Source organism: Gadus chalcogrammus, chromosome 15, assembly GCF_026213295.1.
Source record: "Gadus chalcogrammus isolate NIFS_2021 chromosome 15, NIFS_Gcha_1.0, whole genome shotgun sequence".
Lineage (NCBI taxonomy): Eukaryota > Metazoa > Chordata > Actinopteri > Gadiformes > Gadidae > Gadus > Gadus chalcogrammus.
The window spans coordinates 2,797,992-2,824,064 of NC_079426.1; the positions used below are offsets into that span (position 1 = coordinate 2,797,992).

Genomic DNA, 26,073 nt, shown 5'->3' on the forward strand with positions numbered 1-26,073 from the left:
ACAATACTTTTCTGTTCCATTCGCTCCGAACAGTGTCTGCCTGATCATAGCTTCATATCAAGAGGAAGTATGTATCAATGCGTTCCCTGATGGTCATTCATGTGCTTACTGGCTTGTGGTTGGTTCTGCGACGTTATTATAAGGAAACCGATCTTTGTTTTAACACCTTCGTTTATAGTCACTTCTTAGCCGACTCCACGCAGCCAGGAGACAGGAGACCCAGATGCAGGTCATAAAGCAGCAGCTTTACGGGCGGGGCGTCTCGTGCGTGGAACCGCAGACTCCGCGGGGGAATCGAACCCGGTTTCTTTTGGATCTCGGAGCCGAACGGTCCCTCCAGCCACAGCGCTTCTGCTCGGCGCTTGGTCTTCCACGCCCTTTCCACCCCGGCCCCGTTCTTACCTGGGCGCACGCGGCTGTGCACCTCAGCCACTGCGAGGTCACATGCTGTCACCCGTCACCTGTCCGTCTCCGGGCAGGTTTCCCCGGCGCTGGCTCCCTCTCCCCCGGGCGGAGGTGTCTGTCGAGCCTCCCGGGGGATCCGTCCCCGTCCATCACATCTTTAACTCTGTGCCTCGCCCTCGGGGCTTTGGCTGTCAGCTGATTTTTACACAGACTGACAACCCTGATTCTTCACACACGATAGCTAATGTCAATGTTTGATTTATACGTAAATATAGCAGATATGTATTCGGTTTGATATCAATAAACTAGGTTAAAAAGAAAAACAACCATCCTTCGGGGCTGGGGGAGAGAGGGTGTACACGGGTGGATATTGCTGCAGGCGTTTGAGAGCGTCTTTTAGAAGATGAATCAAACCCGTATAGGCCTACCTGCACTGGAAGACAATTCTAATTAGTGCGACTGAGACAGCCTTTGGGGAAATCTGATGTCTGCTGTCAAGAGCAAAAATGATGGTGATTTATTGAAATGAAGTATATATCATCATAATCTTTGGTTATCTTTCACAACACAGGGATTTCATTGGAGATTAATAAACATGCTTTGCAGCAACAAAGCATGTGGCAGGCAGGCTGCAGATTGAGCAGCAGATTCATGCTGTATTCATCCCTGATCCCTGGATCCAACTATAGGATGTAAACCGGAGGAGCGACGGGTTGTGAGGATGTTTGAGTCCCAGCCGACGGGTCGCGGGTTTGAATCCCCCGTGTCTAACTTTAGGAGCCCCTGAGCAAGTGGCCCGGCCCCGACCTGCTCGAGAATGACAAGTACCTTTTCAGTTAGGTTCATAAATCACTGTCAGTTCACTTTGGGTAATTGACATCAAGGGGTAAGTGGTCAACATGATTACGCAGAGGAAATAAAGTTACGTGGCGTACAGGCCTTCAACTGTCTGTCTCTATCTGCTTTATTCCTCTTTAAAGATTTACGCACGGAAATATTCTTTGCGGTTTATATGATTTAATTCTTGTAGAACACGACAGCTTGCTATAACGGTACCATGTTAGGACTTAAGAGACAGCCTATTTCTAGTGACTAGTTGAGCACAATGCTGCGGGCATTCAAAGGAGTTAGAATTTCATTATTCCGCTCTGATTAATTACATTATTCACCGTGGTTTGCGGTGTTAGTTACATTTTCCACATTATTCTTCTTTCACTAATTTCTTTTGGCACACCTCTGGTAACAGGAGACAATGTCTCACTTTGAAAGAAATACCTTGCATATTAGCATTCAGTTCTAAGTGTGAATGCCAAAGTACACATTGCTTTTCCCCCCCACATACTTATGTAAACAACATGTGGCATTTAGTTTAACAAGAAAGCTTGTTTATTCAAATTATTATAAAAAAAAGATGGCGCAAACAAGTTGGCTTTCTACCCCCGGGAGCTTCAATTTGATGCAGTGAATAGGCCACAGTTTTTCGCTTGATTAAAGTAATCGCTATTTATTTTAGATTGGCTAAAGATATAGGCATTGATAGTTTATTCAAACAAGCTCCATGTCAACACATGGAGCTCCCCACTTTGAGAACTTTGCTGACTGGCAGTATTGTGTCTGCTGGAGGTTGAAGCAAGGGCAAGACGAAGGACAGCGTCCACCATATGTCTCAGACTCAGGGAGGGTGAACTCTTTTTTTTTTGGTTGTTGCAATCTGTGTTCATCTTTTTAATTCACAAACCTTTCGAGCGATTCTTTGAGGCGTCTGTTTAATGTTTAATTCACTTAAAGGTAAAGCCGAGGAAGAATAACTCGATCACTACGACGTGGGCAGTCCGCCAGCTCGTTCACTTGTTTCGTTGACTTAATTTGCGCCAAACGCCCTTGTCAGGTCTCTAAAATTAGACTTAACGTGTTGCCGGAGGGCACTGTATGTGTGTGTGTGTGTGTGTGTGTGTGTGTGTGTGTGTGTGTGTGTGTGTGTGTGTGTGTGTGTGTGTGTGTGTGTGTGTGTGTGTGTGTGTGCAGAGTGCGTGGTTGTGCATGTTCATCCGTCTATGTGTGTGCGACTGTGCGTGCATGTTCATGTTTGTGTGCATGTGAGCGGATGCATGTGTGTGTGTGTGTGTGTGTGTGTGTGTGTGTGTGTGTGTGTGTGTGTGTGTGTGTGTGTGTGTGTGTGTGTGTGTGTGTGTGTGTGTGTGTGTGTGTGTGTGTGAGACTGCTTTAGCCAGCCTACAGTCCCTGGAGGTCACTGTTCATCGCCTGCACCCTGGCAGTCACCTGTCACATGGGTCGCTTCTCTTATGTCACCCGCTACCCCGAAAGCCACAGTGCCACACACACACACACACACACACACACTGCCAAACACACACGCACGCACTTCCTCAAGGAATCGAAGAGTTCTCGTACCGTTCCATCACTTTCTCGATCGGTCTGAGAAGGAAAAAAAAAAAGAGAAAATGTGCCCCATGTGATGGACTTAGAATTTATAAAAACCTCATTTAGATTCCGGGCAACCCAGCAGCTGTCCAAAGCCTGGTTTGCTCAGGTAACAACCAGTCCTAACGGAAGTGGAGGTGGTGGCTTCATTAACATGCATTGTTTTGCATCATTGGACCTTTCTGGCGGTATCTGCCTGTTCTGTGACCCACTTTCTCCTAGCTACCAAGTATTTTCAATATTTAGATGGGTGGACTTTTATGCACTGCACGGTGTGTGTATGTTTCAGGTTGTGTGTGTGTGTGTGTGTGTGGTGTTGAGGGAAATAATAAAGCCATTGGTGGATATGATTGATGGAGTGAATCCACAATTGGTTTGACATTTGAAAGATAATTAATGAATTGCTGTCTTATCTTACACTGCAGTTGATCCACTCACTGGCACATGATGCACATAGGCCTACTCACACACACGTACACACACGCACAAGCACACACAGACGTACACACACGCACAAGCACAAACACTGAATATATATATATATTCAAACTATATGCATAGGCCTAAACACACAAAGACTAAAATAACATTAAACATCATGGAATAAATTGAAATATGAAAAAGCCCACTTCACTGTTGGTTCAAAGCGGATAACAGCGTTCAGGTGTCGGGTTTTCCGCTCGCAGTGAGTCTGTGGGCACGACGAGTGCCACTGCCAGCAGCGGTGGGTCCTGCTCGCTTAATGAACTAACAGCTTCAAGTGGACCGCCCCTCAGCGCGCTACATCGATCAGGGCCTTCAAGCACAAAGGGCTTGAGAGGCTTGCGTAATGACAGCTGCCACCGCAAGACGACACCGCTCAGCGGGTCCGGTGGTTGAAGTGCTCCGGCGATTTGGCAGCGCCTTTCGCCTCGTCAGATGCATTCTGGGTAATAACAGGGACAGAGCCGTGTGTTCAGTGTTGACGCTGTCGCTGTTGTTTTTAGAGGAAGAGCTGAAGAGCTCGTCTAGTCGGCGCAGAGTGGTTTGGTTCCCATGTGAATTACAGGGCTCTGCGGACGCGCTGTCACTTGACTACTTGTCAGAGCGTCTCCTTACCCAGAGAGCGGTAATGAATAGGATTACATTGTGCTTTGTTTTGTTTAATCAGGGCAGAGCTTTTTTTCGTATTCTCCTCTTTTAGGTGAAGCACATGACACGACACTTACAAATGGCAGAAACAAGAAAAGGGCAGAAATAATTGATAGTTTTATAGAAAAAACACAAAATTAATTTGACATAGTTCTAGGATAAATACCCGTTGGAAATGAGAATTCATGGCAATTAACACTTGGGTGTGTGTGTGTGTGCTTATGTGTGTGTGCTTATGTGTGTGTGTGTGTGCACATTTGTTTGTATCCGTGTGTGTGTGTGTGTGTGTGTGTTTGTTACGTGTGTACTGATGTGTGTGCGTGTTGTATTTCTTGTCATCCGCAGGCCAGGTCTCTGGCGCGATGGCTGAGGGCTGAGCGCGGCTCAGTAAGTGCCCTGGATCCACGGGCTGTCTGGTTATCAGCCCCCCCGAGTTATTAGCTGTCAGAGAGGGTGGTGGGGGGGGGGGGTTTGGGGCTGGGGGCTGACGGGCTCCGATGCAGTCTTTGGGTTCCGCGGTCACCGAGGTGCTGTGTATGGAAAGACGGTTTGGACAATTAGCATCCCCGGAAGTTTCGGGAGGCCAAACGCCTCTGATCTTATGCTTTGCACAAAGTACGACTTCAGGGAATGCTGGAGGAAGCACTACTGGTATTGCTAACTGTTTTCACAGTTCCCTTTTCTGGATTCACGGCACTTCAAGCTTTTGTTTACGGGAACTAATAAAATCCATGAAAATGCATTATTATCATTTCAGTCTGTCTTAAAGGTCAGCGCAAATAAGTGAAGTGCGGATGAAGCTGTCACGTGACCCGGATCATCTCACATGTTAGTTACTGTCACGCTTTGATTCTGAAGCCTAGTTTAAATCCACTGGTGTTAGAAGATGGATGAGCCTGCCCTTTTCTACCCTTCGTTCCTCCTCCATTCTCATGAAAGTCTGTTATGTGTTTTAAAATCCATGGCACAGTAGGGTACCAAAGTTGGACACGCTTGAATTCCTCTTAGATCAGCAAAGGCACTCAAAAGCGATTATGTTTCCTTCTTCTTACCTTTCTTTGTTGAATTTGGCTCGCGGTTACCATGCAGCCTTGTTTCGTCTCTCTGAGCCCAAATCCAGCCTTCTGCGTGACAGAAGAGAAACACAGGTATGTTTCATCGGGACAACGCATTGTTCACAGCGCCGCTACCAACGCATGAATACATTGACTGTGTTTGGCGGACTGAAGCAGCGTGGTTCTGCGCCCCCCCCCCCAGGTAAGGCAGCCAGACGGACTGGGATTGTGTGGGCAACACATCACCACCATTCCATGACCAGACCAACCCCCGGAATTACCATCGAGAAATAAACCAATTTAAATAACGTGAATCGGCTTCAGACGTTTTAAAAATACTTTTGTCTGTGCTCGCATACATGATGTGCGTGCATAGCCAAGACAATGGCCGACAATGTTTTTGGAGGAGCGCTGGTAATCTCGGTCTCAGTGGGGAGAAGGATTTCAGCTAGGGTGTTTTGAGAAATGTGCTTAAATGTCCGTAGCAGGCGGTGGGATTTGCGCGTTTGGCTCAGCCCCGGCTGTTCAGTGGGCCGGTCGGGGAAATAGAGCTGGGAATGATTTCTGGCTGATGATCTAGGCGGGCGCAGATGATAGAGGCAACATACATGGCCACAAATAAACACGCCTCACGTGCCTCCCGCTTTCAGAGGGTTTGCGCAGAGGACAAATGTTTAGGGGAGGACCTTGATCCACCACCGTAATGTGTATGCATGAGAGACTAACACACCTGAAAGGTCGACCTTGAAGAAATACCCTGAAAGGAGCATTCCACAGTCGACTACTGACCTAATCTTCCGTACCCAGACGTGATTTTTCACAAGCTTGCAGAAGGTCTGGGGAGACTATCTTTGTGAGTTGAATTTGTTTCTTATGCAAAATTTTAATCCTAAAAAAATTCAACAACCCAAGACCTTGAATTGTGTTCCGGATGGGGATGCGGTTGCAAGCGTAGTGGAAAAGCAAGCCAGGTTAGCACTATTGACGTTATGGACGTGGATCGGTCGATGCAGGCCTAAGAACTATGAATAACTTTACTTTCTAGACACGTTTTGCCTTCATAATGGCTGGAATTCAGGTTATCAACAACATGATGAAAATAGATTTCCCCGCTCTTTCCTTCATTGAAAATACAACAAGTCACAGTACATAGCTGTGTCGGTGTGTTAGAGATGCAACATCAAGACACGTGCACCAAAACACAAAGGTTCGGTCTCCAAGGACCCAGTGGAGAATCCAAATGATAAAAAACAAGGGGTTGGTGTGTTTGACTCCTGGAAACTCCTGCTGAAAAGTCCTGGTTTGGAACCACCAACGTCAGCAGTCTAACTGTCCTACCAGCCTGCCCTTGAGCAAGATGCATTACCCCATTCTTCCTGCTCCTCCCTGCCTCTGCAATTCAATAAGTCATTTTGGATGAAAGCGTTGTGGTAAATAGCAGGAAAAATGGCTGACCATGATCACTGTTTCACTGGGCGGCTGACCTTTGAGCAACACATTGGTCTTATCGTCAAGTTCTTATCGCTTATGGTTCCAGCACAGAGGTAAATCAGACCGACCAATGTCCTACCGACTTACCACGGCCTTGTCCAACAGTGTTAGGGAAGAACTTTAGCGTGCTGTCCTGGTGTTTCCAGGAGGTAAACACAAGATTATGGCGCAATCATTGTAGGCTGTTTTGTCCTCTTAGCCAAATGGCTTTCTTAATTAATGGCCGCCACTTGAAGCCAGTGAATTGCCTGCTTGTCCTCCGTTTAGATGTGATGAAAATGGGGGAAACGATCCTTATCGCGATTAACTATGATGAAAGGTCCCTTATTTTAATCGGAGCTGGGTTTGAAAACATGGATGAACACACTTTAATTCCCTATCTTTCTTCGTTTGAGAATTTTTTTTGGGATTAAACATCAACCATCAACAGGTGTATGTGATGACCTTGTGAATGCTACCCGTAGCTGCGGGCGGAGACTTACTGGGGTGGTTGGGGCCGTGTGCAGATCAACGGTGGATATTCACACCTCTGGATGGTAAGTGGAAAGCCTCTCTCCTCAGAGCTGGGCCCTCTGTGTTCAATAATTGAAGGCAGCACAGAGGCAGCAGCTGCTATCACAAGAAAAATAGCATTTTGTTACAAAAAAAGTGCTGTGACGCACTCCCGGGCTGACAGTTTGAGGCTGTGAACAAATGGTACCGCAGCACAGTCGAAGTGGCTTTTTAACGGCGTATTTTGTTGAACAAACAGACAATCGATCGAACGCTAGGTTAAGTGTTCTGTGTCTAAATAGTATTAATGTAACGCGGTATAATTACCATGAATGTATGCAGTGAATGTTAAGTGAACAATACATCAATTAGAGCTATTCCCAACATACCTTTGTGTGTTCAATATTCATAATTGGACGTTTTTCACGAACCAGAATAGAAACTAAAGACTTGATCCAGCTATTCAAAGAGTGCTTCTTGCAAGTCTTGTTTTCTACTCTACGAAACAAACCAGTCCTATTCATTGAAATTGGTCATTTCTTAAATAAAAATTATCGAAAGGAGTATTTTGTATTTATCAGGCACTTACCTGTTTAACTGACCAGAGTGCCCTATATCTGTAAGTAAAATCACAACAAAGTCAGGACTGTTGAAATCTTCGAAGTATAAACTACAAAGGATGAATCAATAAACACTTTCTAAAGACTGCATGCAATGTGATTATTTATATGCAACTATGGATGAGCACTTTTTCAACATCTGTAAAAGAAAACAACATTGAACACATTTCGGGCATTATAAACATATTTTTTTCTGTGTGTCTGACGTATTCTTTCAAATTCCTTTTTCATTTTTTGTTATTATCTTTATTTTACCGATATTTAGTGAGAGGACATGTTTAGTGCCTTTTATTAAACTCTATTATTTCAGTTCACAAACTGAGTTTAGTCATATCTAATTAGAACTGCTTGGGGAGTTTAAATGGCCATTTTAGGAGGGGGTAAAATAATAGTGTTTAATAATAATTAAAAATATATATATTATCATCGTTTTTGTTGATCAAACTATAATTAGGATTAGGATTACCTGCTTAGTCTTCATTTCTGTCCGGGAACTACACTCTTAAAGAGTCAGCCTTCAGGTGTACTAGTCACAAAAGAGAGGCACAAAAGCTGAATCACAGACCTCAGCTGTGGTGTTTAAAGCACGGACAAGTACAGTATGTTTTATTGTTGTTAATTTCATTTAATGCCACTTGTCAGAGCATGAATACCAATCTCCACATTCCGGTTCCTTAATGCGTTGTGAATTAATGAAGCTGCAAAAGTTTTTAGTACATTTAATACATTAATATGGTAATAGTGTGATAGTTAATGAGTATATGGGCGGAGGTCTTACCTCTTTAAACTCCATATCATTCTCAGATTCACAAATCTGTTTAGCAACGTAAAACTTGAGAATGGATTAGGAAACAATGTATTAGTCGTAACAACAACTTGCGTCCATTTTGTTGTTATCCAATTGCCGTATCCAATTTAGCGAGAATACTGTGAAAATAAAGCGGTTCGCGACGAGTCCGTTGTCTTTATGAAACTTTTTAGCAAACACGGTATTAAAAGTTGGAGACATTGAACCTCAACAAGCAACATGCAACATTATAAGAGTTTATGAACACCTATTTAAAGAGGCTAACACCACATCCTGGATTGTTTTTTGTGTTGTTTTTATTAAATGCTTTATGTACAAATACATTTTAGGAAAAAACCAAAGCACTTGTTTAGAAACTACACACTGTACTGTGCACTCATGATTGGTCGGTGCCCCAACAAACAACACACATTTTCTGACATCTCACAATGTGAAAACGGGTTTAGGTGCTTACTTAAGTGTCAATTCAGGTGGATTGTAAAGTAGTAAGAGTTTCAAATGATCAAATTCACATTTCGCAGAAAACCCATGCCATAAATAATGCCTTTGGATTTTGGACATTTAACTTGTGAAACGTGAAAGTACATGCGGTTGGTTGATTCTAGTTAAAATATGATTTCTGGGAGTTCATACCAGTGTTTAGCTTAGAAATAGTATTGATATTGTTTTACATGGTGATACTTTCAGTTGCCCTTATTACCCTACTGCAGTAATATTCATGTTCTACACAAACATTAATCCTAGCTGAATTGTGTCATTAATTGTGCAATTCGTTTTTTGAGAACTAATAATATTACAATAAATTCTAGATGTACTGTATATCACAAGTGCAGATACATCTTTTTCCTACCTCAATGACCTGTGTAGTGTGCTGTAGATTAAATATGATAATTATGTTGTTTATCTAGTACTGTGCAGACCCAATCACTTCAATTGGACACATAAAAGATCCAAAACCACAATCGAAAAAGTATGAAATACGGTATTTTGGCAACATGTTATTCTTCGGGAACACATTCACTTCTGCTTGGGCTTTGACCTGTTTACCAGCCCAACTGTTTTTTAATCATCCAAACCCTGAACTCTGATTTCTTGGGGGGGTTCTGTCAGTGCATCAGAACCATGCCCTTTTAACATCGGTTGTTATTATGTGATATATTTTTTTTTCGGGTTTATGCCTGGATATCCAAGTCATTTAGGTTCCACTGAGGTTCCCTCCATGTCACATAAATACCAAATCCACCGTCAACAGATAAACATAAGGCAAGTAAAAGAGAACATTGTATTGTAAATCGAAAGGTCAGATTATTGTTGGCTTTACAGTATTTTTGTCCACCGAAAAAGGAAATAAAAACGGCTTTCGAGCAAATGGATGATGGCAGGAAGAGCCGTAACATTTTATGAGGGGGGGGTGCATAAAAAAAACGAAATCAACCTTCAGTATCTCCCATAAGGATGTTCTCTGAAGCCTCCTCTCGACAGACGGGCTGTCGGGGCTTTGCGATTGGGCCGACACGCCGCCCAGTCCTCCTCTGCAGCGCAACAGAAACACCACGTGTGAAAGATCAAACTACTCGTACATAAACACACCCACATTTACCACAGTGCCATGGAGCGACAGATCTTTGTTTTTAGAGGCGCTGGGACCCAGGAAATGAAAATGAACTCTGTCACACTCTCGTCACATCTCTCTTTACGTGGTCCACCTCTTCCCTCTAATCTAAAACGTGTGCGAGACGAACAGGCAGAGCCCTTTCTGGCGTTGACGAGACGTGTGTTTCTTGTCCAGCACGCCTTTAAAAAATGAATTTCAATAAATGTGAAATTCAACGGAGCCAAACTTGGCTCCGTCCTTCAGGGACGAGCCAAATGACACGGACATCAACAACCGACTGGGATTAACATCGGTTGTATATATATATATATTAAAATCAAAATGTAAATAAGATGTTGTGTCCTTGGAGCATTACATCAGATCTTTTGTTTTCGCTGCTGTATTCATTGTGCTGCAAATGAACAACACCTCGAAACAAACCAAGTGTGACAACACGATTATGTGTCGAGAAGGTTCTTTGTTTTTGTGTGTGTGTGTGTGTGTGTGTGTGTGTGTGTGTGTGTGTGTGTGTGTGTGTGTGTGTGTCGTGCGTGCGTGTGTGTTTGTGTGAGCACCTGCAGTATGTCTGCGAACGAATGTGTGTGTGTGTGTGTACGTACGCGCGTGTGTGTGTGTAATCTAAGCATGGTGTTTTATACAAGTCTAGGAGAGCACACAGTCACAGTTGGCGTGTGAGATGTGCTAGCCAAACCCTGGTAGGAAGTGTATGTGTTGCAGATATAGCTGTAGCCGGTCGGTCTTAGTATAGGGACTGACTTTAAGTGAGCCGGAACCAAAAGGATTTTCCTTCATCTCTTCGCTGTGAAACGTGATCTCTTCCACGGTGGAACGGGACGAGTGATGTCATTGTGACTGTCAGGGGCCAGTCTGTTTCCTCTAATAGATGCTTTTCATGTTTGGGAAGGCAGTGTTTGTTGTTTAACCGTGGGACGACTACTTTATGAATGCATCTTTGGCATTGCGTTTTTTGAAGGTAATACTTCCAAGTGCAATGGAAATGGTTCCAGTCGGATCATAAATCCTCACAGAGAAGACTTTAAGTAAGGTTCGCAGAGACGCAAAGGGAGAAGAAACTGGGGAAAGACTAGAGTTGAGGGTCATTTTTTCTAACAGTAGCAATATAATACATACAGTGCCCAAGGGATAAAAGGATAGTTTAGGAACATAAATATATACAATCCTTACCATAGTTATTGTAGGAGTCATCACTGGTACCGTGTCCATATTCATAAAATTCTGAAATGCTAAATTAGAATCATAGTAGAAAAAGTAAAGTAAAAAACAGAGTAGTTTAAATATGATATGTGAATATAAGGACATAACCGTAGTCAATGCTTATCGATCAAAGATCGATCAATAAATTCACATCCTATCACCGATACATATTCTACAAATAAAAATGCTGGCCTGCCTGAGCTCTCTTTGTTTACAAGAATCCTACTATAGACACTCCCAGCACCCCTCCCACTCAAACCACTCTGACACGCCACTCTAACCACTCTAACACCAGCCAGACAGCGGCCTGGCTGGTGTTAGAGTGGAGGCAGAGATGGAGTGGACAGAACAAGGTTGAATTCTGAAAGTCTCCTCGCTACTGACAGGGAGGGGCACAATCGAACACACACCCTTACACAGAATCGAACACACACCCTTACACAGAATCGAACACACACTCTTACACACAACAGTTGCAGCATCTCTGTTGTGCTGTTCATTTTTTTAGATAAAAAATAAATAGTTGAACATTGAATTTCATAAAGCAATTATAATGGTATGTTTTTCATTACGTTATTGTTGTTTATATAGTTATTTATAATCGTTGATATAAGATAACAATTAATTATCTTAATGGAAAGATAATTAATTGTAAGGATAATCAACCATTATGGTAATTCGAAAATATGTTACTCGAAGCTATTGTAGCAGACCTAACGCATCCAATATAGGTGGTTGGATCAAAATAGCACTAACAGTAACATTTTAGTCGAAAATACTGTATTTGATTCAACAATTCTGTATTCAATTCCGGAAAACACGGTTTTCAATTCTCCGAACACGGCGTTTTCCCTGGGCGTACCTTTTGGACTGGTTGCTGTAGCTGTCGTCGTGGGCGTCGTAGCTCTCGTCGTCGTACTGCCCGTCGTACCCGTCGTCGTAGCTCTGCGGCGCGGGGAAACAAACCGGCAGCGTGAACGAGGTACGACCAACTAGGGCTGGGCAATAATTTGATTACGATTATTAATCGCGATAAAACTCACGTCGATTACGACGATAAGCATTAGACATAAATGCTCGATATTAAAAAAAAAAAGATTATTTACATTATTTTCAATAGGTAACAAGGCAAGCTACCTTATATTGTTCTGTTGGAAGCAGATAAAACACGTTTGTGAAGTTAAATGTTTATATTTAAATGTGATTTAATGTTCCCTTATCACAAATATACAATATACAAATATCACAAATATGGTTATAAACAAAAAAGTATGGTTTAACTAATGAACACACTAGTTTCTTCAGGCTGCAGCAGTATCAAATCATATATCGTGATTAATATCGATACCGATCAATATCAAAAAAATAATCGTGATAATATTTTTTGCAATATCGCCCAGCCCTACGACCAACCGACCGTCCTCTGGGCCCTGCTAGGGCCCCTTACGGTTAGCCTGAAATAAAATACAATATCGCTATTTTAGCAAAAGACCGAGCTCATTATAACCCCGGCCGTACGAGACGAGGGTAGTGCGAGCGAGCGGTGCGGCAACACAAGCCGGTGTCGAGCAGAGGTATTGATTAACGCTTGCGGGTTTACGAGGAAAGCCTTGTTGACACCTCTCAGGCCCTGATCCAACTCAAATATAGATCTGATCTATCGATCAGCGGCCGGGCCCGAGAAACAAGAGCGTGCGCATGCACTCGTTTTGAGGGCGCCATCGATGTGCCACGCGATAACGGCAAGACGTGTTACAGAGGTTAGCCCAAAACACACAGAACTGAGCTGTTTATTTCCTACCCGCATGGGGGCATTGATTATGTACATCAGAATGGTGATAAACATTGTTTGTCCGTCCTAGGTTAATAATCGTTATTCCCTATCTGGTTTAAACTAATCCATCAAAATGTTAATACCGCTGTTTTAAAACGCCGTAGGGATTGTAGGGAAGAAGTCCTTCCTTTGTACGTTCATATTGGTGTCCCCCCTCCTGGATGACCGTGCGCTGTTTCTCACGTGCGCTGGTTCTCACGTGCACACCGTCCAGACAGGAGTCCCGATCCACTCAGGGTTGACTCATGCATGACCTTCGCAATGTGTGCCTTTAATAAAAACCTATTATTCTTCATTCAGCCTTGTCAGTTTCCCCATTCACTTAAGTTCTTTTTTTCTCTTTTTTTTTAATAACATGGTGTGCAGTACGCCTAAATATATAATAGTTTAACGTAATTAACGTCCAAATCATTGTCAAGCAGTCTTTTGACCAATGGAAATGTGAAGGGATTGAGGTTTATTTGAATGAGCCTAGATTTGACTAAATTAAAAACACAAATTATGTCGCGGATGAAGCAGCTCAGAGAATCCATCTGGCTCTGTTCTCTGTAGAGGGCTTCCCTACGAAGACAAAGAGTCCAGCAAGTCCACTAATTGACTATTTATTTCCGCAATTCTCATATGTCCAAATGCTTCGTGGATGGAGTTCAACTTTTAAATGGAGTCAATAGAATAATTATACGAAAAACAAATCTAGACCCGTTTCCCAGTCAGAATGATAAATTACACAAGTACTTCAAGCCACTTTACTCTACTATTGCTATTAACTACTTTAGCAGGCTCTTCTATCCAAAGCGACCAACAGTGAATACAGATAGTTGACATAATGGAGAAGCTAGGTGTGTTGGGAATCTCACTCTACAACGCCAACATGTGCTCCGGAAACCACTCAACCCAGTCCAACGTCCGGTCGGGCGTCGAACCTCCTAGCTAGCTCCTAGCTCGTACAATTACAACCAAAGACTTGGGCTTAAAAACAAGCAATTAAAAAACAACAACACTATCCACCTCCCCAAGATAGCGTGTTTCTTTGCCCCCCTCTCTCTCTCGGAGGCTTTAGCTTGTAGAACTGTACCTTCTACCAGTGTTCTCCCTGAACCGCGGTAATCAATTAGCCACCAAGCCGCCGCCGCCGCCGCCACCGCCGCCGTCGTAGGAGGCTAGGAGGAATAAATCAGACGCGGCGACACCAGGGGTGGACGCGGCCTGGCTCAGAGTAATTAGCACCGCGCAGACCTACAGGGGCCCTTGTCCGTGTGCTCTGTTATCCATCGACGTCCTATCGGCCCCCGACGACACTGACTGATTCGCATTCGCGGCCCCCGCCGAATGAATCTCGCCTTGCTTAGTTCCCTTCTGTTGCTAGGGAGAATATTGGAAAGAGAAGACGGGCCGTTTACTGTTCGACCAACCGCTTAATACGACTTGGGAGTTTTTGCTTCGGTCTTATTTCACCAACAGCTCTTTAAGAAAAAAGGGAAGATGTATTTTCATCACCTCTGCATTATTTTTGTAAAGAATTATTTTCTGAAATCATGGTTGAATTGTTTTGGCAACAAAGACAAAGACAACATGTTTTCAGTTATTGTTAACTTATAGAAAATGTTAATTTCAGTAAATGTGAAAATACTTATATTGATAAAAGATGTTGCGTCTCCCTGTCTTGACGCATGAGTCTTTAGACATGAAGTTGCTGGATTACTCACCGGCGACGTATCCTAATTTGTCCTCGTTGCCTGTTATTAAAGTTCTCTACGGAGAAGTAATTGCAGTGTTTAGCCGAACCACTCTCCTTAAGCAATTAACTCAGCCGACTTACATCTGCAGTAAAGGGGCAGCCGGCTACTTCTAGCATCTGGGAAAGAAAGAGATGATACATTGAGAAAAGATTTTCTCTGCACTCGACTCTGCTCTTCAGGTTTGGTGGAGCTCTGTGGTGAATCACATTAAGGCTCTCACTGCATCGCATCTTCTGCAATGTTCTGCTTTCAGCAAGCGCCCAGTTTATGCCATTCTGAAGCTAGCGATTTGTAAAATCCTGATCTGCTGTCAGGGAAAGCATATACCGTTTTTCAAGCACCACTGGTTTATACCATGATAAGGTTTGGAGGGGATTTGAATTGTGATATGATAAAAGAAATAGACAGATGTGTATCTGTGCCTTTGTGTCTGTTTCTATCCGTTTACCAACTGCCGCAACTGCCCCCTTTTGGCTGGCATTTTTATTTTTTTAAATAATTGCTCTTGGCAGGGTTTTTTCGTGAAATACTTGGTTTATTTATAGTCTCCAGTCACATATATATTATAGTTATAGCACACCATAAGCAGCACAGTTTAAGTCCTGCCCCATGCCAGACACGCTTATACACACACACACACACACACACACACACACACACACACACACACACACACACACACACACACACACACACACACACACACACACACACACACACACACACACACACACACACACACACACACACACACACACAGTGCATTTCTATGGACAGACAGTGCCCTCAGATAATAATGGGATTTTCTACATATCAGGGAAAGTGATAAAAAAAATGAAAAAAACACAATAGGATAACAAAATATGGAGATATCGGCTACGAGTTGGAGCAATAAATCGCAAGAAAATGCACAAGCAAACCGTTCAACGTCGAAAGAGTTTGTTACATGCCCTTCTATTTTTCGCGAACATACAGTTTAATGAAATTAGTTGAAAATGGCTGATGCAACACATTGCAGAGAGCGCAGTGTGTTAATTAAATGTCGATGAAAAAGATTCAGAAGCAATCAAAAACGATCTGTTTAATCCAATTGTCGGTGCGTTAATGCATTAAGGAATTAAGCGTGCACTGCTTGCAACACCGTTTAGGGGGAATATATTGAAGAAAGCGTGGTTCAAAGCACAGCAGGTAAGTTATGATAAATAAAACCCAACCTCTCATGACCATAGGTTGTTATGTTGGCTGGCATTTGCTATCCAGATGGGAGATCCTTACAGTAGCTTAATGAAGCTTAACAAAGATTTATTATGGATGGGGGAGAATAACATTTGCTAAGGCAAACATATGAAGTCGGCCCCAATGTGGATGAAAACCAACTTAAGTACAACATTCCGACACAGACTACAGTATACCACTGTGTATTAGAATATACTACGGGGTAATAATGTGTACGAAAAAACATACTACAGTTTTCACCATGATGTACTTATATCAATGCCTACTAAACCAGGCTACAGTGTACCAATGTGTACTCACACACACACTACAGTGGACACATAATTGTGTATACTCAAAAACACACCACAGTGTACACTTCAGTATGTATACAGAAAAACACACCAAACGGTACACACCAGAATGTACACAGGAAAACACACCACACTGTACACACCAATATGTATACAGTAAAACAGTACAGCGAGCCCTAATGTGTACACTGATAAAAGACCCGACCGACGTGCCTTCGATTCTCCTGCGCTCGCATGGAAATGTTGTTATTGGAGGCAGAGTCGACACAAAAACCAAGGAGGCTAAAGCATGAAGCCATTAAAACCAACCAATGCAGCACTATATAGGAACGGGGCTGGCCCGTATAGCCCATCCATCACAACCAAAGACCAAAGCGCATAACGACCCTAACCCTTCCTTCCAATTAAACGCCTCAACAACAACAACAACAACAACAAACATCCCTTTACCACTGTAGACCAACATTGATATGCAGCGGATGGTATATATGCAATGTTTTCCCAATGTGCGGTTTGCCCCCACACACCCGGAACAGTGTTTCCCACGGACCAGGTAGCATGTATGGTTGTGGTGGTGGTGGTGGGGGGGGGGGGGGCTCATCATTCGCGTAATCGGGCAATCGCGCAAAAAAATATATTTCAAAGTGGACCGACCGACTTCCCGTTCTTCCCGATCTCCAGTCCCTGCTGCAGAGCGAATTCAAATCGCCGGTGTGGGTACCGGATTGACTCGGCTGCCAGATCAACTCGGGGTCCTGCGCTTACAGATGACGTCGACACTTGTCGTATCGACACAAGCCAACGGACAAAACCCCGAAGGGTTGTTTATAAACGGGGCTCAATCATGGACATAAAAAGAAGGCTCAATCCGTTTTGGTTTTGATTTCATTGAGCGCAGCCCGTTCTTTCGCACAAACAAAGCCATTGGAAACACGTCTAAAAGCACTGATGAATGCATATGTAACCCAGTTCCTGTTAGGGACTCTTATTCTGAAGGAGCAGAACGGAAGTGTCTGCGTGTGGGTGGCTGTTTTGACTCTGTGCTGGGAGCGCTGGAAATAAAGTGGATCGCCCCGTTCAGTGAATGGAGTTAACCGATTCTTCTTTTATATATTACCAAAATATATGCAACAATAATTTGTACGTTAGATTATTATTCATAGATTAGAAAACAAAAGGAAATCGTTAATACTTGGGAATAACATGGGAATGAATGAAACGCGCAAGCGCATTTAAAAGACAGCGTTTACAGGAAGTGCGTCATTATTGCGCGTCTAGGACCCCGAGTCGATCTGGCAGCTGAGTCAATCCGACACCCACACCGGCAGAACGGGCTGGGGGTCTAACACCGTCATATATATAAACTATAACCGCATTTCACATTAATCGCAAAAATCCCGCTGCTTCGGGTTTTCCTTTGTAGGCGCGTTGAGAGGAGGAGCGGGCGAATCCGCTGTCAGTGCGTGTGCAGTGTATCAGTGATACGCGGGTTTACCCAATAAGTGGTAGTGCACCATTGGCATGTATGCGCGCTTGTCTCTGTGTGCGTGTGCTTTTGTGGACGAGAATGACAGGGAGGGTGATGAATGAACAGAACAATATTTATATTTCAAAATCGCGTATTTTTTACGCGATTTAAAAATCGCGTAATTTTAACGAGATTTTGCGCTTGGTGTTCATTCTGTGGCGTTGCGCCACACATTTAGCCTGGCTCCGCCCGCCTAAGTATTTCCGCTCAATTTGAATTTCCCTTCAGTACTACGTCCGAGACTGTGGTATAGAGTGGCGAAGTCACGCTCCTTCCGGTAGAGCCCATGGGACCGATAAATATGAATGGGCTTCAATGGAGAGAAAGTAATTATTTTCTGGGCCCAGTCTTTATATGCCCTGGATTACACACATGTTGTTTGTGGATTTAAATGATAATTTGTCAGCTCTTGTTGACGGACATCTTCACGCACAGTGTCGCGCAACGTGATTCCCGGCCAAACGTTAGCGATTGGTTATGGCAGATCCAGAATGGCACTGGGCAGATTCCAATAGTTTTGAACTTCAACAGACAACCGCCTTCAAGTGAGTTAACGTTTGTCAATTGAGTAGGTCCAGACTCTGTACAAATGAAATGAAGTACGAAAGTCTGGTAGGACCAGGCTACCACACATTGGTCTATGCATGGGAAACACTGCAGGAACACACTGCACAAGCCGTAAGTCAATACTATCCGGTAACAGGTACCACCCCCCCCACCCCCCCTCCCTCCCGTTTCTGCATAATATCACTTTTTTATGAGGCTGACAACATGACAGACTCCATCAATCCCGAGCGTCTCCCCTGAGAGATGGGGGGGTCTTGATGGGACGATTAGCACTAAATTATGGAGAAATGGAACGACTGCATGTCCGCGCGCTCTGGGTCTACGAGTTAGACCGTAATGCAACGCAACGCAACGTGTACGTTCCTGATGGTTTCTCCAAGGAAAACCGACCAGATACACGTTTCAGCCCGGTTAAAGCACAGCTGAAACAGATTTGAGATAAAATACTCTAACATTTTAGGTTTATTGGGCTGTCATAGGGCCATGTTCCGCGCTGCAAACAGCGTTTGAGTGACGATGTGATCCTAAGTAGCCTAGTCTTAAAATAACGAAACGAAACCGCGCACTAACCTGTACAGCACATTATCGACTGGTACCATAACCGTGCCTTTCTATCTATTCTATCTATCTATCTTTATCTGAGCCATGCTTTATGTAAAACTTGTTTGAGTACTTATTTTGCCATTGTCCATTTACTCCTCTACACAAAAGACTCGGACGTTAAAGGGAGCAGCAGGACAGCTGGATGTCCGATCTGACGTTGCCAGGTTACGACGCGTCTCCAGAGCGTCTCCAGGTCAAGAGCAGCTAAGGTGTTGCAATATCCGGCATTTATTTATATAGTGAGCGGTAGGAATAACCAAAGGTGTGAGCGCTGGAGCAGAGGATTAACCCAGGTCAGCTCTGCAGAGGCAATATCTATATTGAAGCAATGGTTCCGATCATAAATTATAAACGATATGAGTGACATGTGATTGTTCTTTCATCCCCCCCCCCACCACCACCACCAGTCCCTCCTCCCTCCTCCCCCCCCCCCCCCCCCCCCCCCCCCCCCCGGCTCTCTCTCTTGTCTCGCCCTCTGTCTTCTCTTCTCCCTCTTTCACTCCCTCCCCATCTACGTCTCCATATATTAGAGGTACGTTTTTCCCGCTGAAGTTCCGAATCGATACCGCCCACGATAAGGTCCGATAACAAACAGTATCAGTGTCCCAGACTGACAATTAGACAGAGTCCATCAATCTGAGGCACCTCTGGAGACACACAGCGTCACGCGATAGGGAGGCAGAGAACATATTTCCATCTGCACATTCAGTCACGTTGGCAGGCGATCGTTGTGTTTTTTTTCTCCGAGAGCCGCATACAACGCCGAGGATAGGGTTTGGAACAACAAACAGGCACACAACAGCTTGTCCATGTCTGAGTCTGTGTCTGTGTCTGTGGTCTCGTCTGTGTCTGAATCCTTGCTTGGGGGTCTCGACTGTATGATGTGGAAAAACAGCGGAATATAAAAATGTGCGCTGAAGGTACAAAAATACAAGCAACGTGAGATTGGGGGGGGGGGGGGGGGGGGCTGAGGAAAGGAAGAGAAATGTTCAGAGGGAACTTGATGCCATAATCCCCCCCTACAGCTCCTTGGCTGTCACCCTACTTCCCAACCTCCAATTACAAAAAAAAATGGACCGGCTTCTTTTGACTACACATAAAATACACAGGCTCTCCATCAGAACTCAATTTGGCTCGGTAATGAGTCTGTGCGAGCGCATTTCCCCATGCAGGCAGGGCCAATCTCAAATTGCCAGCGCATGCGGGAGCGTTGCTTAACAGGGAATCTCAGAGGAAATAGAGCAACAAAAGTGTTGCCTTTTTGCATTTGGATGTAACTTCACCCTACCTTTGTAACAGTGACCTTGGCGTTGTTTTTTTCTCTCGGTATCTAAGGATGCATAATTTAAACTTGAACCTTGAAGTTCTCTCAGTACACGTCGCTGGATTCCTTTGTTGCCAAAAAGCCCGGCTGTTGAAAAACTCCTGAAGCAATGGTGTTTAAATTGGTCATAAGGACACCGTTGAAACTACTATCCCTGTGTGAATGGATGGGGGGGTGCTGGATTTCATTGGTTTAAGTTTTGTCTATGTTTAAAAGATTTGATGTCTTGCCTATGTTTCAATCGTGTAATGTTTTGCAGCTATGTTTCATTCTAAAGCTTAAAATAGGCCGCACCGGATGAGGTTACACTCGATAATATTCACTCTATTTTTAATGACAAAGAGCCTAGAGTAGGCTAGCTGACTATATCACGTAGCGCACCTTGTAGCTGTAAATCACTTTCAGCCAATTCAGTGCAAAGTTGTCACATTTTATTGTGACGGTACTTTATTGTGCTGGTCCTGAATACATTTCAATGCATTAAAATAATTAGCTCTTTGTTTTTCGCATCGGATACGTTGATAGAGTGTACATGCTGCATAAACTCCGCCGGGATACTGAATGTGAGAAGTCGGCCTACTTACGTAGTCTTCGTAGGACTCATGTGTGATCGGTAACAGTGGGGGCCGGTATCCAGGCTTCGCCGGTGCCCCCCTGCCCCTGTGGGACGGTGTGTCCCTGGTTCCGGCAGCGCTGGCTGGGTTGCTCTGAGTCACCAGGGCTCCGCGAGAGGCCACCGACCCTCTGCCAATGCCGCCACGGCCCCTGGGGAAAACAGGCAGAAATACAGACAGACGATTAAGCACACATACAGGCAGCATAGCCAAGGCAATTATCAATTGTTGGATTTATTTCAGATGAAACGTTTTTCGCCTGCTGGCAGCAAAAGCCAGCAGGACCAAATGTACAATTGCTTCTGCTCTTTCATGGCTGGTGGTATTGACTAATCTTTAGTCAGAATATAATTGTTTTTTTTATAGTGGATTTTTTCCGGCATGCTCAAGGCTAACCTTCAATAGATATAAGACTGATTGCTTGGGGTGAACTGTCTGGCCCGGGCAGATCATTTCTCATATTAAGTTGTAAATGTGAATTTCACCGCAGGACCAAGGTAAGAAAGAATGTTGCCGTTATTTTAAAATTTTACTGCAGGGTTAGAGGTCCAATAATTAAATGGAGTTAGAATAAAGTATTTTCTTTGGTAAATCCTCATTAGTACTATGATGTAAAGGTTGATATGGAAATCTTTATCAACATACCAGCGCACAGTAGTGCACAACCGACAAATGTCACGCATGCATCATGGGATTGTTTTCTTACAGATACTCTGCCATATGGAGAGAACGCAAGAGAGATATAGTACTGTAGAATCCTAAATCAGCGTAAATATATCGAAACCTAGTCTAATGAAAACTTTGCATGCAAGAGAAACGCTTTGACAGTTTCAAACACAACTATGTCTCCTCTTGAAAAACATCGCTACTAACATAATAACTAACATTCCGACTCCCCTATGCTTTCAAAAACCGAGGCGGCCATTGCAATACGATGTTGGGACAAACAAGCCCCATTGTTTTGTAGATGCAATGATTAAAGGTGCAACCTCTGTCGCACAAAGCACAACACACAACAAAAACAACAAACTGTCCCTTCAAGAATGCAACACGATCAAAGATCACCGGCTTTTCCAATGCGACCAAACTCTGAAGAGGTGTTTCGGTCTATTGAGTCAGTGGAGCGTTGCACCTTGAGGCTGGGGCGAAGGCCGAGCGCAGGGCCCTGGCTGGTGCTGTCCTCCCCCTGCCGGTCTCGTCGGAACCATTCAAGTAGGAGAGCTCTCTCAACTGCTCCTGCCTGATCTCGTCGTTGTAGTCCTGGGGGGAAGCAAACAACACATGTTACGCTTGAGAGGTAGCTTCCTCCTCCTTTCACAACAGATGCTCTCAAACACAGCGATATGACAGCACATTCAGACTCCCTAATAGCCACACGCTCTCGCGCGCACACACACACACACACGCATGCAGATGCACACACTAGTTTTTGCACACACACACACACACACACACACACAACAACTGGCACTCACACACGTTTTTGTATAAACTAACAAACATACGCACAGACGCGCGTAGACTAGAGCACGCACACGTACACACACATCTGCACACACAGACACATTCATACACACGGTTACACACAATTGAACACAAGGACACATGCACACACACGTTTACACATATCTGCACACACACACATGCACACACACGCATACACACATCTGCAGGAACATAAGCAGACATACATATGGTATCGCTGCAGGCTAAATATTCATTGATAAATGGTAAGTCAGTTACGGGTTGAGCGGGACGTTACTCATTTCCCCACCAAAATCGTTTTCGTTTTACTGTTTGGTTTCCACAAACAAATCGACAATTGCAGTTGGTGGATGAAGATGTACTTTTTAACACAAGACGTCTCTTTCTCCATCGCTCACAGCTAGCTTACCAAAGCGTATCACGTTGACTTTGAGACGGGCTCGAGGGAGACGAATTAGAAGCGAATGTATACCATCAACTCACGTAGGAGTGTGAGTTGATATATCAGAAATAAAAACAATCAAGAGAACCAATTTGCGTGATCCATTACTTCCAAATTGTCACGTCGTAAAACATCTTCCGCTCATCCGTCAAACACACCAGCGGTTATGACACTGCAGGAACACCGAGCGGATGAGGCAAGATTTCAACGTCTCGTCGACGCCTGAACACGTAAACGGTTTCACTGCGGAGCACCAAAGCCATAGCCTCCTAAATGGGTTACCCCGAGGCGGCCAAGATGTTTAATACCATCAAAGCACATTGTGAGCAGAGCGTCGTGCCTGTTAATGCTACTACCAGTTTGAATGTCAACAAGAATATGTATTAAAGCGCAAAGTTAAGCATTTTCCGCAAAGGTCAGCAGATTAAAGTGAGCCATCGACTAACGTTTACAAACATCAGACGTAAGCACTGATCTGAGATCCTTGGCTGCCTGACAGCATCAACTAAATGCATTTGGAAGGATGTTTTAAAAGCTGTGTGTCCCTTCTTACTTCAACCCTCCCTGATGACCACATTATCAGAGGAGCCAGTCTGTAATAACGCTTTAGATCACTGTTGAACGCAGCCTCCTCAATTATTTAGTGTAGTGGTTCCAACACAAAGTATAGCCTGCAAACACATTGATAGGCCATGCATAATGAACATGCATGCTCTATAGTTAAAATGTTCATTGCAAACTACGAATTGATTATGCCAGACACTATTATACAATATTGGGACAGACCGCGTTCAACATCAAACAATACATGGGGATGTGTTCCAGTAAACTTTTAAAAGGGCCATGCATCATAAAAGAGGAAGCACTATATCATTTGTAGGGGGCCAACCCGGTATCACGCGATTTCGTGCTCATGCGCACAAACGTTATTAATCTATTGAATCGTGTGCCGATTACGATTGTCCGACATTTTTAGTGCTACACAGAACGAAATGTAAACCAATGCATTCTGAATGGGAGCGTTCTCCAACAATTGACGTGCTCCACAAAAGGAAACGAGAGAGAGAAAGAGAGAAAGGGAGGGACAGAGAGAGAGAGCGAGAGAGAGAGAAGCTTCAGAAGGGGTGAGCGCAGATAGTACAGTGCACCCTCTAGTTATATATCATTATTATATAGTTATATATATGTCAACATTTCTGATTTGTAAGCAGACCTCCTCAAAAACGACGTTAATTGTCGGAGAACGCTCCCATTCCGACTGCATTGGTTTACATTTCGTTCTGTGCAGCACTAAAAATGTCGGACAATCGTGATCTGGGACACGATGCGCACAGATTAACGTTTGTGCGCATGAGCACGAAGTCGCGTGATACCGGGTTGAGGGGGCAGGGTGGCGTGTAGTTGCTATAGGTATTCCTGAGTTACCCGCCTGGGATATATAATCGACTCCCAGCTGAAAGGTACCGGGTTCGATCCCCAATTCACATTCCTGTAGGCATTCTACCTGCTCCCGTAATGACCTCTATCTGTATTCACTGTCAGCTCTTTGGAGGACAGCGCCTGTCAAAGTAACACCGTGATCGTAATAAACAGTTAATACATCTACAATCACATGGCCCTTCAGAGAAACTCCTTTTTTTTTTTATCTCCCCCTGTTCGTTACATCTCTGTGTCGCGCTTGTAAAAAAAATAAAGAAATAAAAAAGCGGTACTCAAACCATCTAAGTCAGCCATTGGCTAGCTCAGAGGAGTACCGCGGTAGCGTAGCATCTTGGACATATGTTGTCACTGCGGCGGTCCCACGGCGACAAAACGGTTGTGAACATCTGTCGCATTTTAGCTGATTTATTTTCCCGAGATGTGTTTGTTATGATTGCGGCACACAGTGCGTCTGAGCGTTATCGGTTTTGAGGCGACCATTGGGGAGTCCGTTCTAAAGCCCGCTGTCTTATTTTGTACCAAACTTTTGGTAAAGAGACCTTTGCCCGTCGATTTAATTAACTTTATCTAGCTACACAGGGAAATTAATTTGTCACACCCAAAGATGAACCACCTTTGGAAAATAAATAATGAGTGTTATCCCGTTGTGTTTATTCTCTTTTTTGTACACATAAGCGGCTGATTGAACGCGTTGTCAATATTTCAATGGGAAAAATGATAGAAGGACATTTGAATCTATTCAAAACGTCTTCTGGAGTTTAAAGACAGTGGCAGTGCCTTTAAATAGGAACGCTATGAGTTAATTAAAAGCAGCTCAAGCCAGGGAAAACGTTGCTATGTACAGAGGAATTAATAGATCTGTGTGTACATAGAAAGTGTGGCCGACAGCGGAGTTCAGACTGTATTGTAGCAGAGAGTAAGACTCCTCTTTCCACTTTCCATGAACTCAGGTTACTCAAGGTATTAATGGAGAACAGACAGAGGAGTCATACCAGCTGCTACAATACAGTCCCCTTGCGCTTGAGTTCATGGAGATAGCAAGACTCCCTTTTCAATTCTCCATGAACTCAAGTTCACAGAGACAGTATTACAGGCAGCCGATAGTAAGACTTATTTTTCAATTCTCCATGAACTCAAGTTCACAGAGACAGTATCATACGAGATATTAAGACTTTTTCTCTCTTTTTTGGATACTCTTCAGCTGGAGCTAAACAGATACGGCTGGACTGTAATTAAGCCGAAAGTCGCGTTGAAATTAAGAGATTTGCTTTTATGTGATGATGATTAGACCATGAGATGTTAAGGTTGCAATGTGTAGGGATGAGCAATACTTTAAAACAGTGTTCTATCCACTCTAATTGGCTGTGTAACTGTGCGACGCAAACTAGCATAGCACGGTTGGCTGGCTGGCCTGACAGGAGGGGTTCTGGGAGTTTCGATAGGACGATTATTGTCAACAAAGAGAGAGGTACGGGCTGACCAGAAGTAGTTATTGGTAGAATATATCAGTTATAAGATAGCTTTAATTGATACTTTTTTATTAAAATAACTAACATTCAGCCTTGAATACAGGTATCTCCTGGTTATCTTAAGGTACGAGCTTATTTAAATTTAACACATCGTGACTTTAAACAAAAAATAAGGGGTATTTGGCTCCCTGCCGAAAGGTTGCTGGTTCGTACCCCAATGACCAC

The 26,073-nt window shown here is 43.8% G+C and overlaps 1 protein-coding gene across 2 annotated transcripts in view; it reads right to left on the reverse strand.

The window, feature by feature from the left end:
- Nucleotides 1-7,068: 7,068 nt before the first annotated feature.
- Nucleotides 7,069-26,073, reverse strand: part of khdrbs2 (KH domain containing, RNA binding, signal transduction associated 2) — a 42,899-nt gene continuing 23,894 nt past the window's right edge. The window contains exons 5-11 of one of the 2 annotated variants that reach the window (XM_056609480.1): nucleotides 22,145-22,272; nucleotides 20,983-21,163; nucleotides 12,137-12,219; nucleotides 11,245-11,303; nucleotides 9,880-9,976; nucleotides 7,606-7,633; nucleotides 7,069-7,136 (exon numbers count right to left, since the gene is read on the reverse strand). In XM_056609480.1, coding sequence (XP_056465455.1) covers nucleotides 9,882-9,976; nucleotides 11,245-11,303; nucleotides 12,137-12,219; nucleotides 20,983-21,163; nucleotides 22,145-22,272 — 546 coding nt within the window. In that variant the 3' untranslated portion in view covers nucleotides 7,069-7,136; nucleotides 7,606-7,633; nucleotides 9,880-9,881. Of the gene's footprint in view, nucleotides 7,137-7,605; nucleotides 7,634-8,412; nucleotides 9,977-11,244; nucleotides 11,304-12,136; nucleotides 12,220-20,982; nucleotides 21,164-22,144; nucleotides 22,273-26,073 lie in introns of those variants that run through there. The other variant, XM_056609479.1, reaches the window with a different exon arrangement.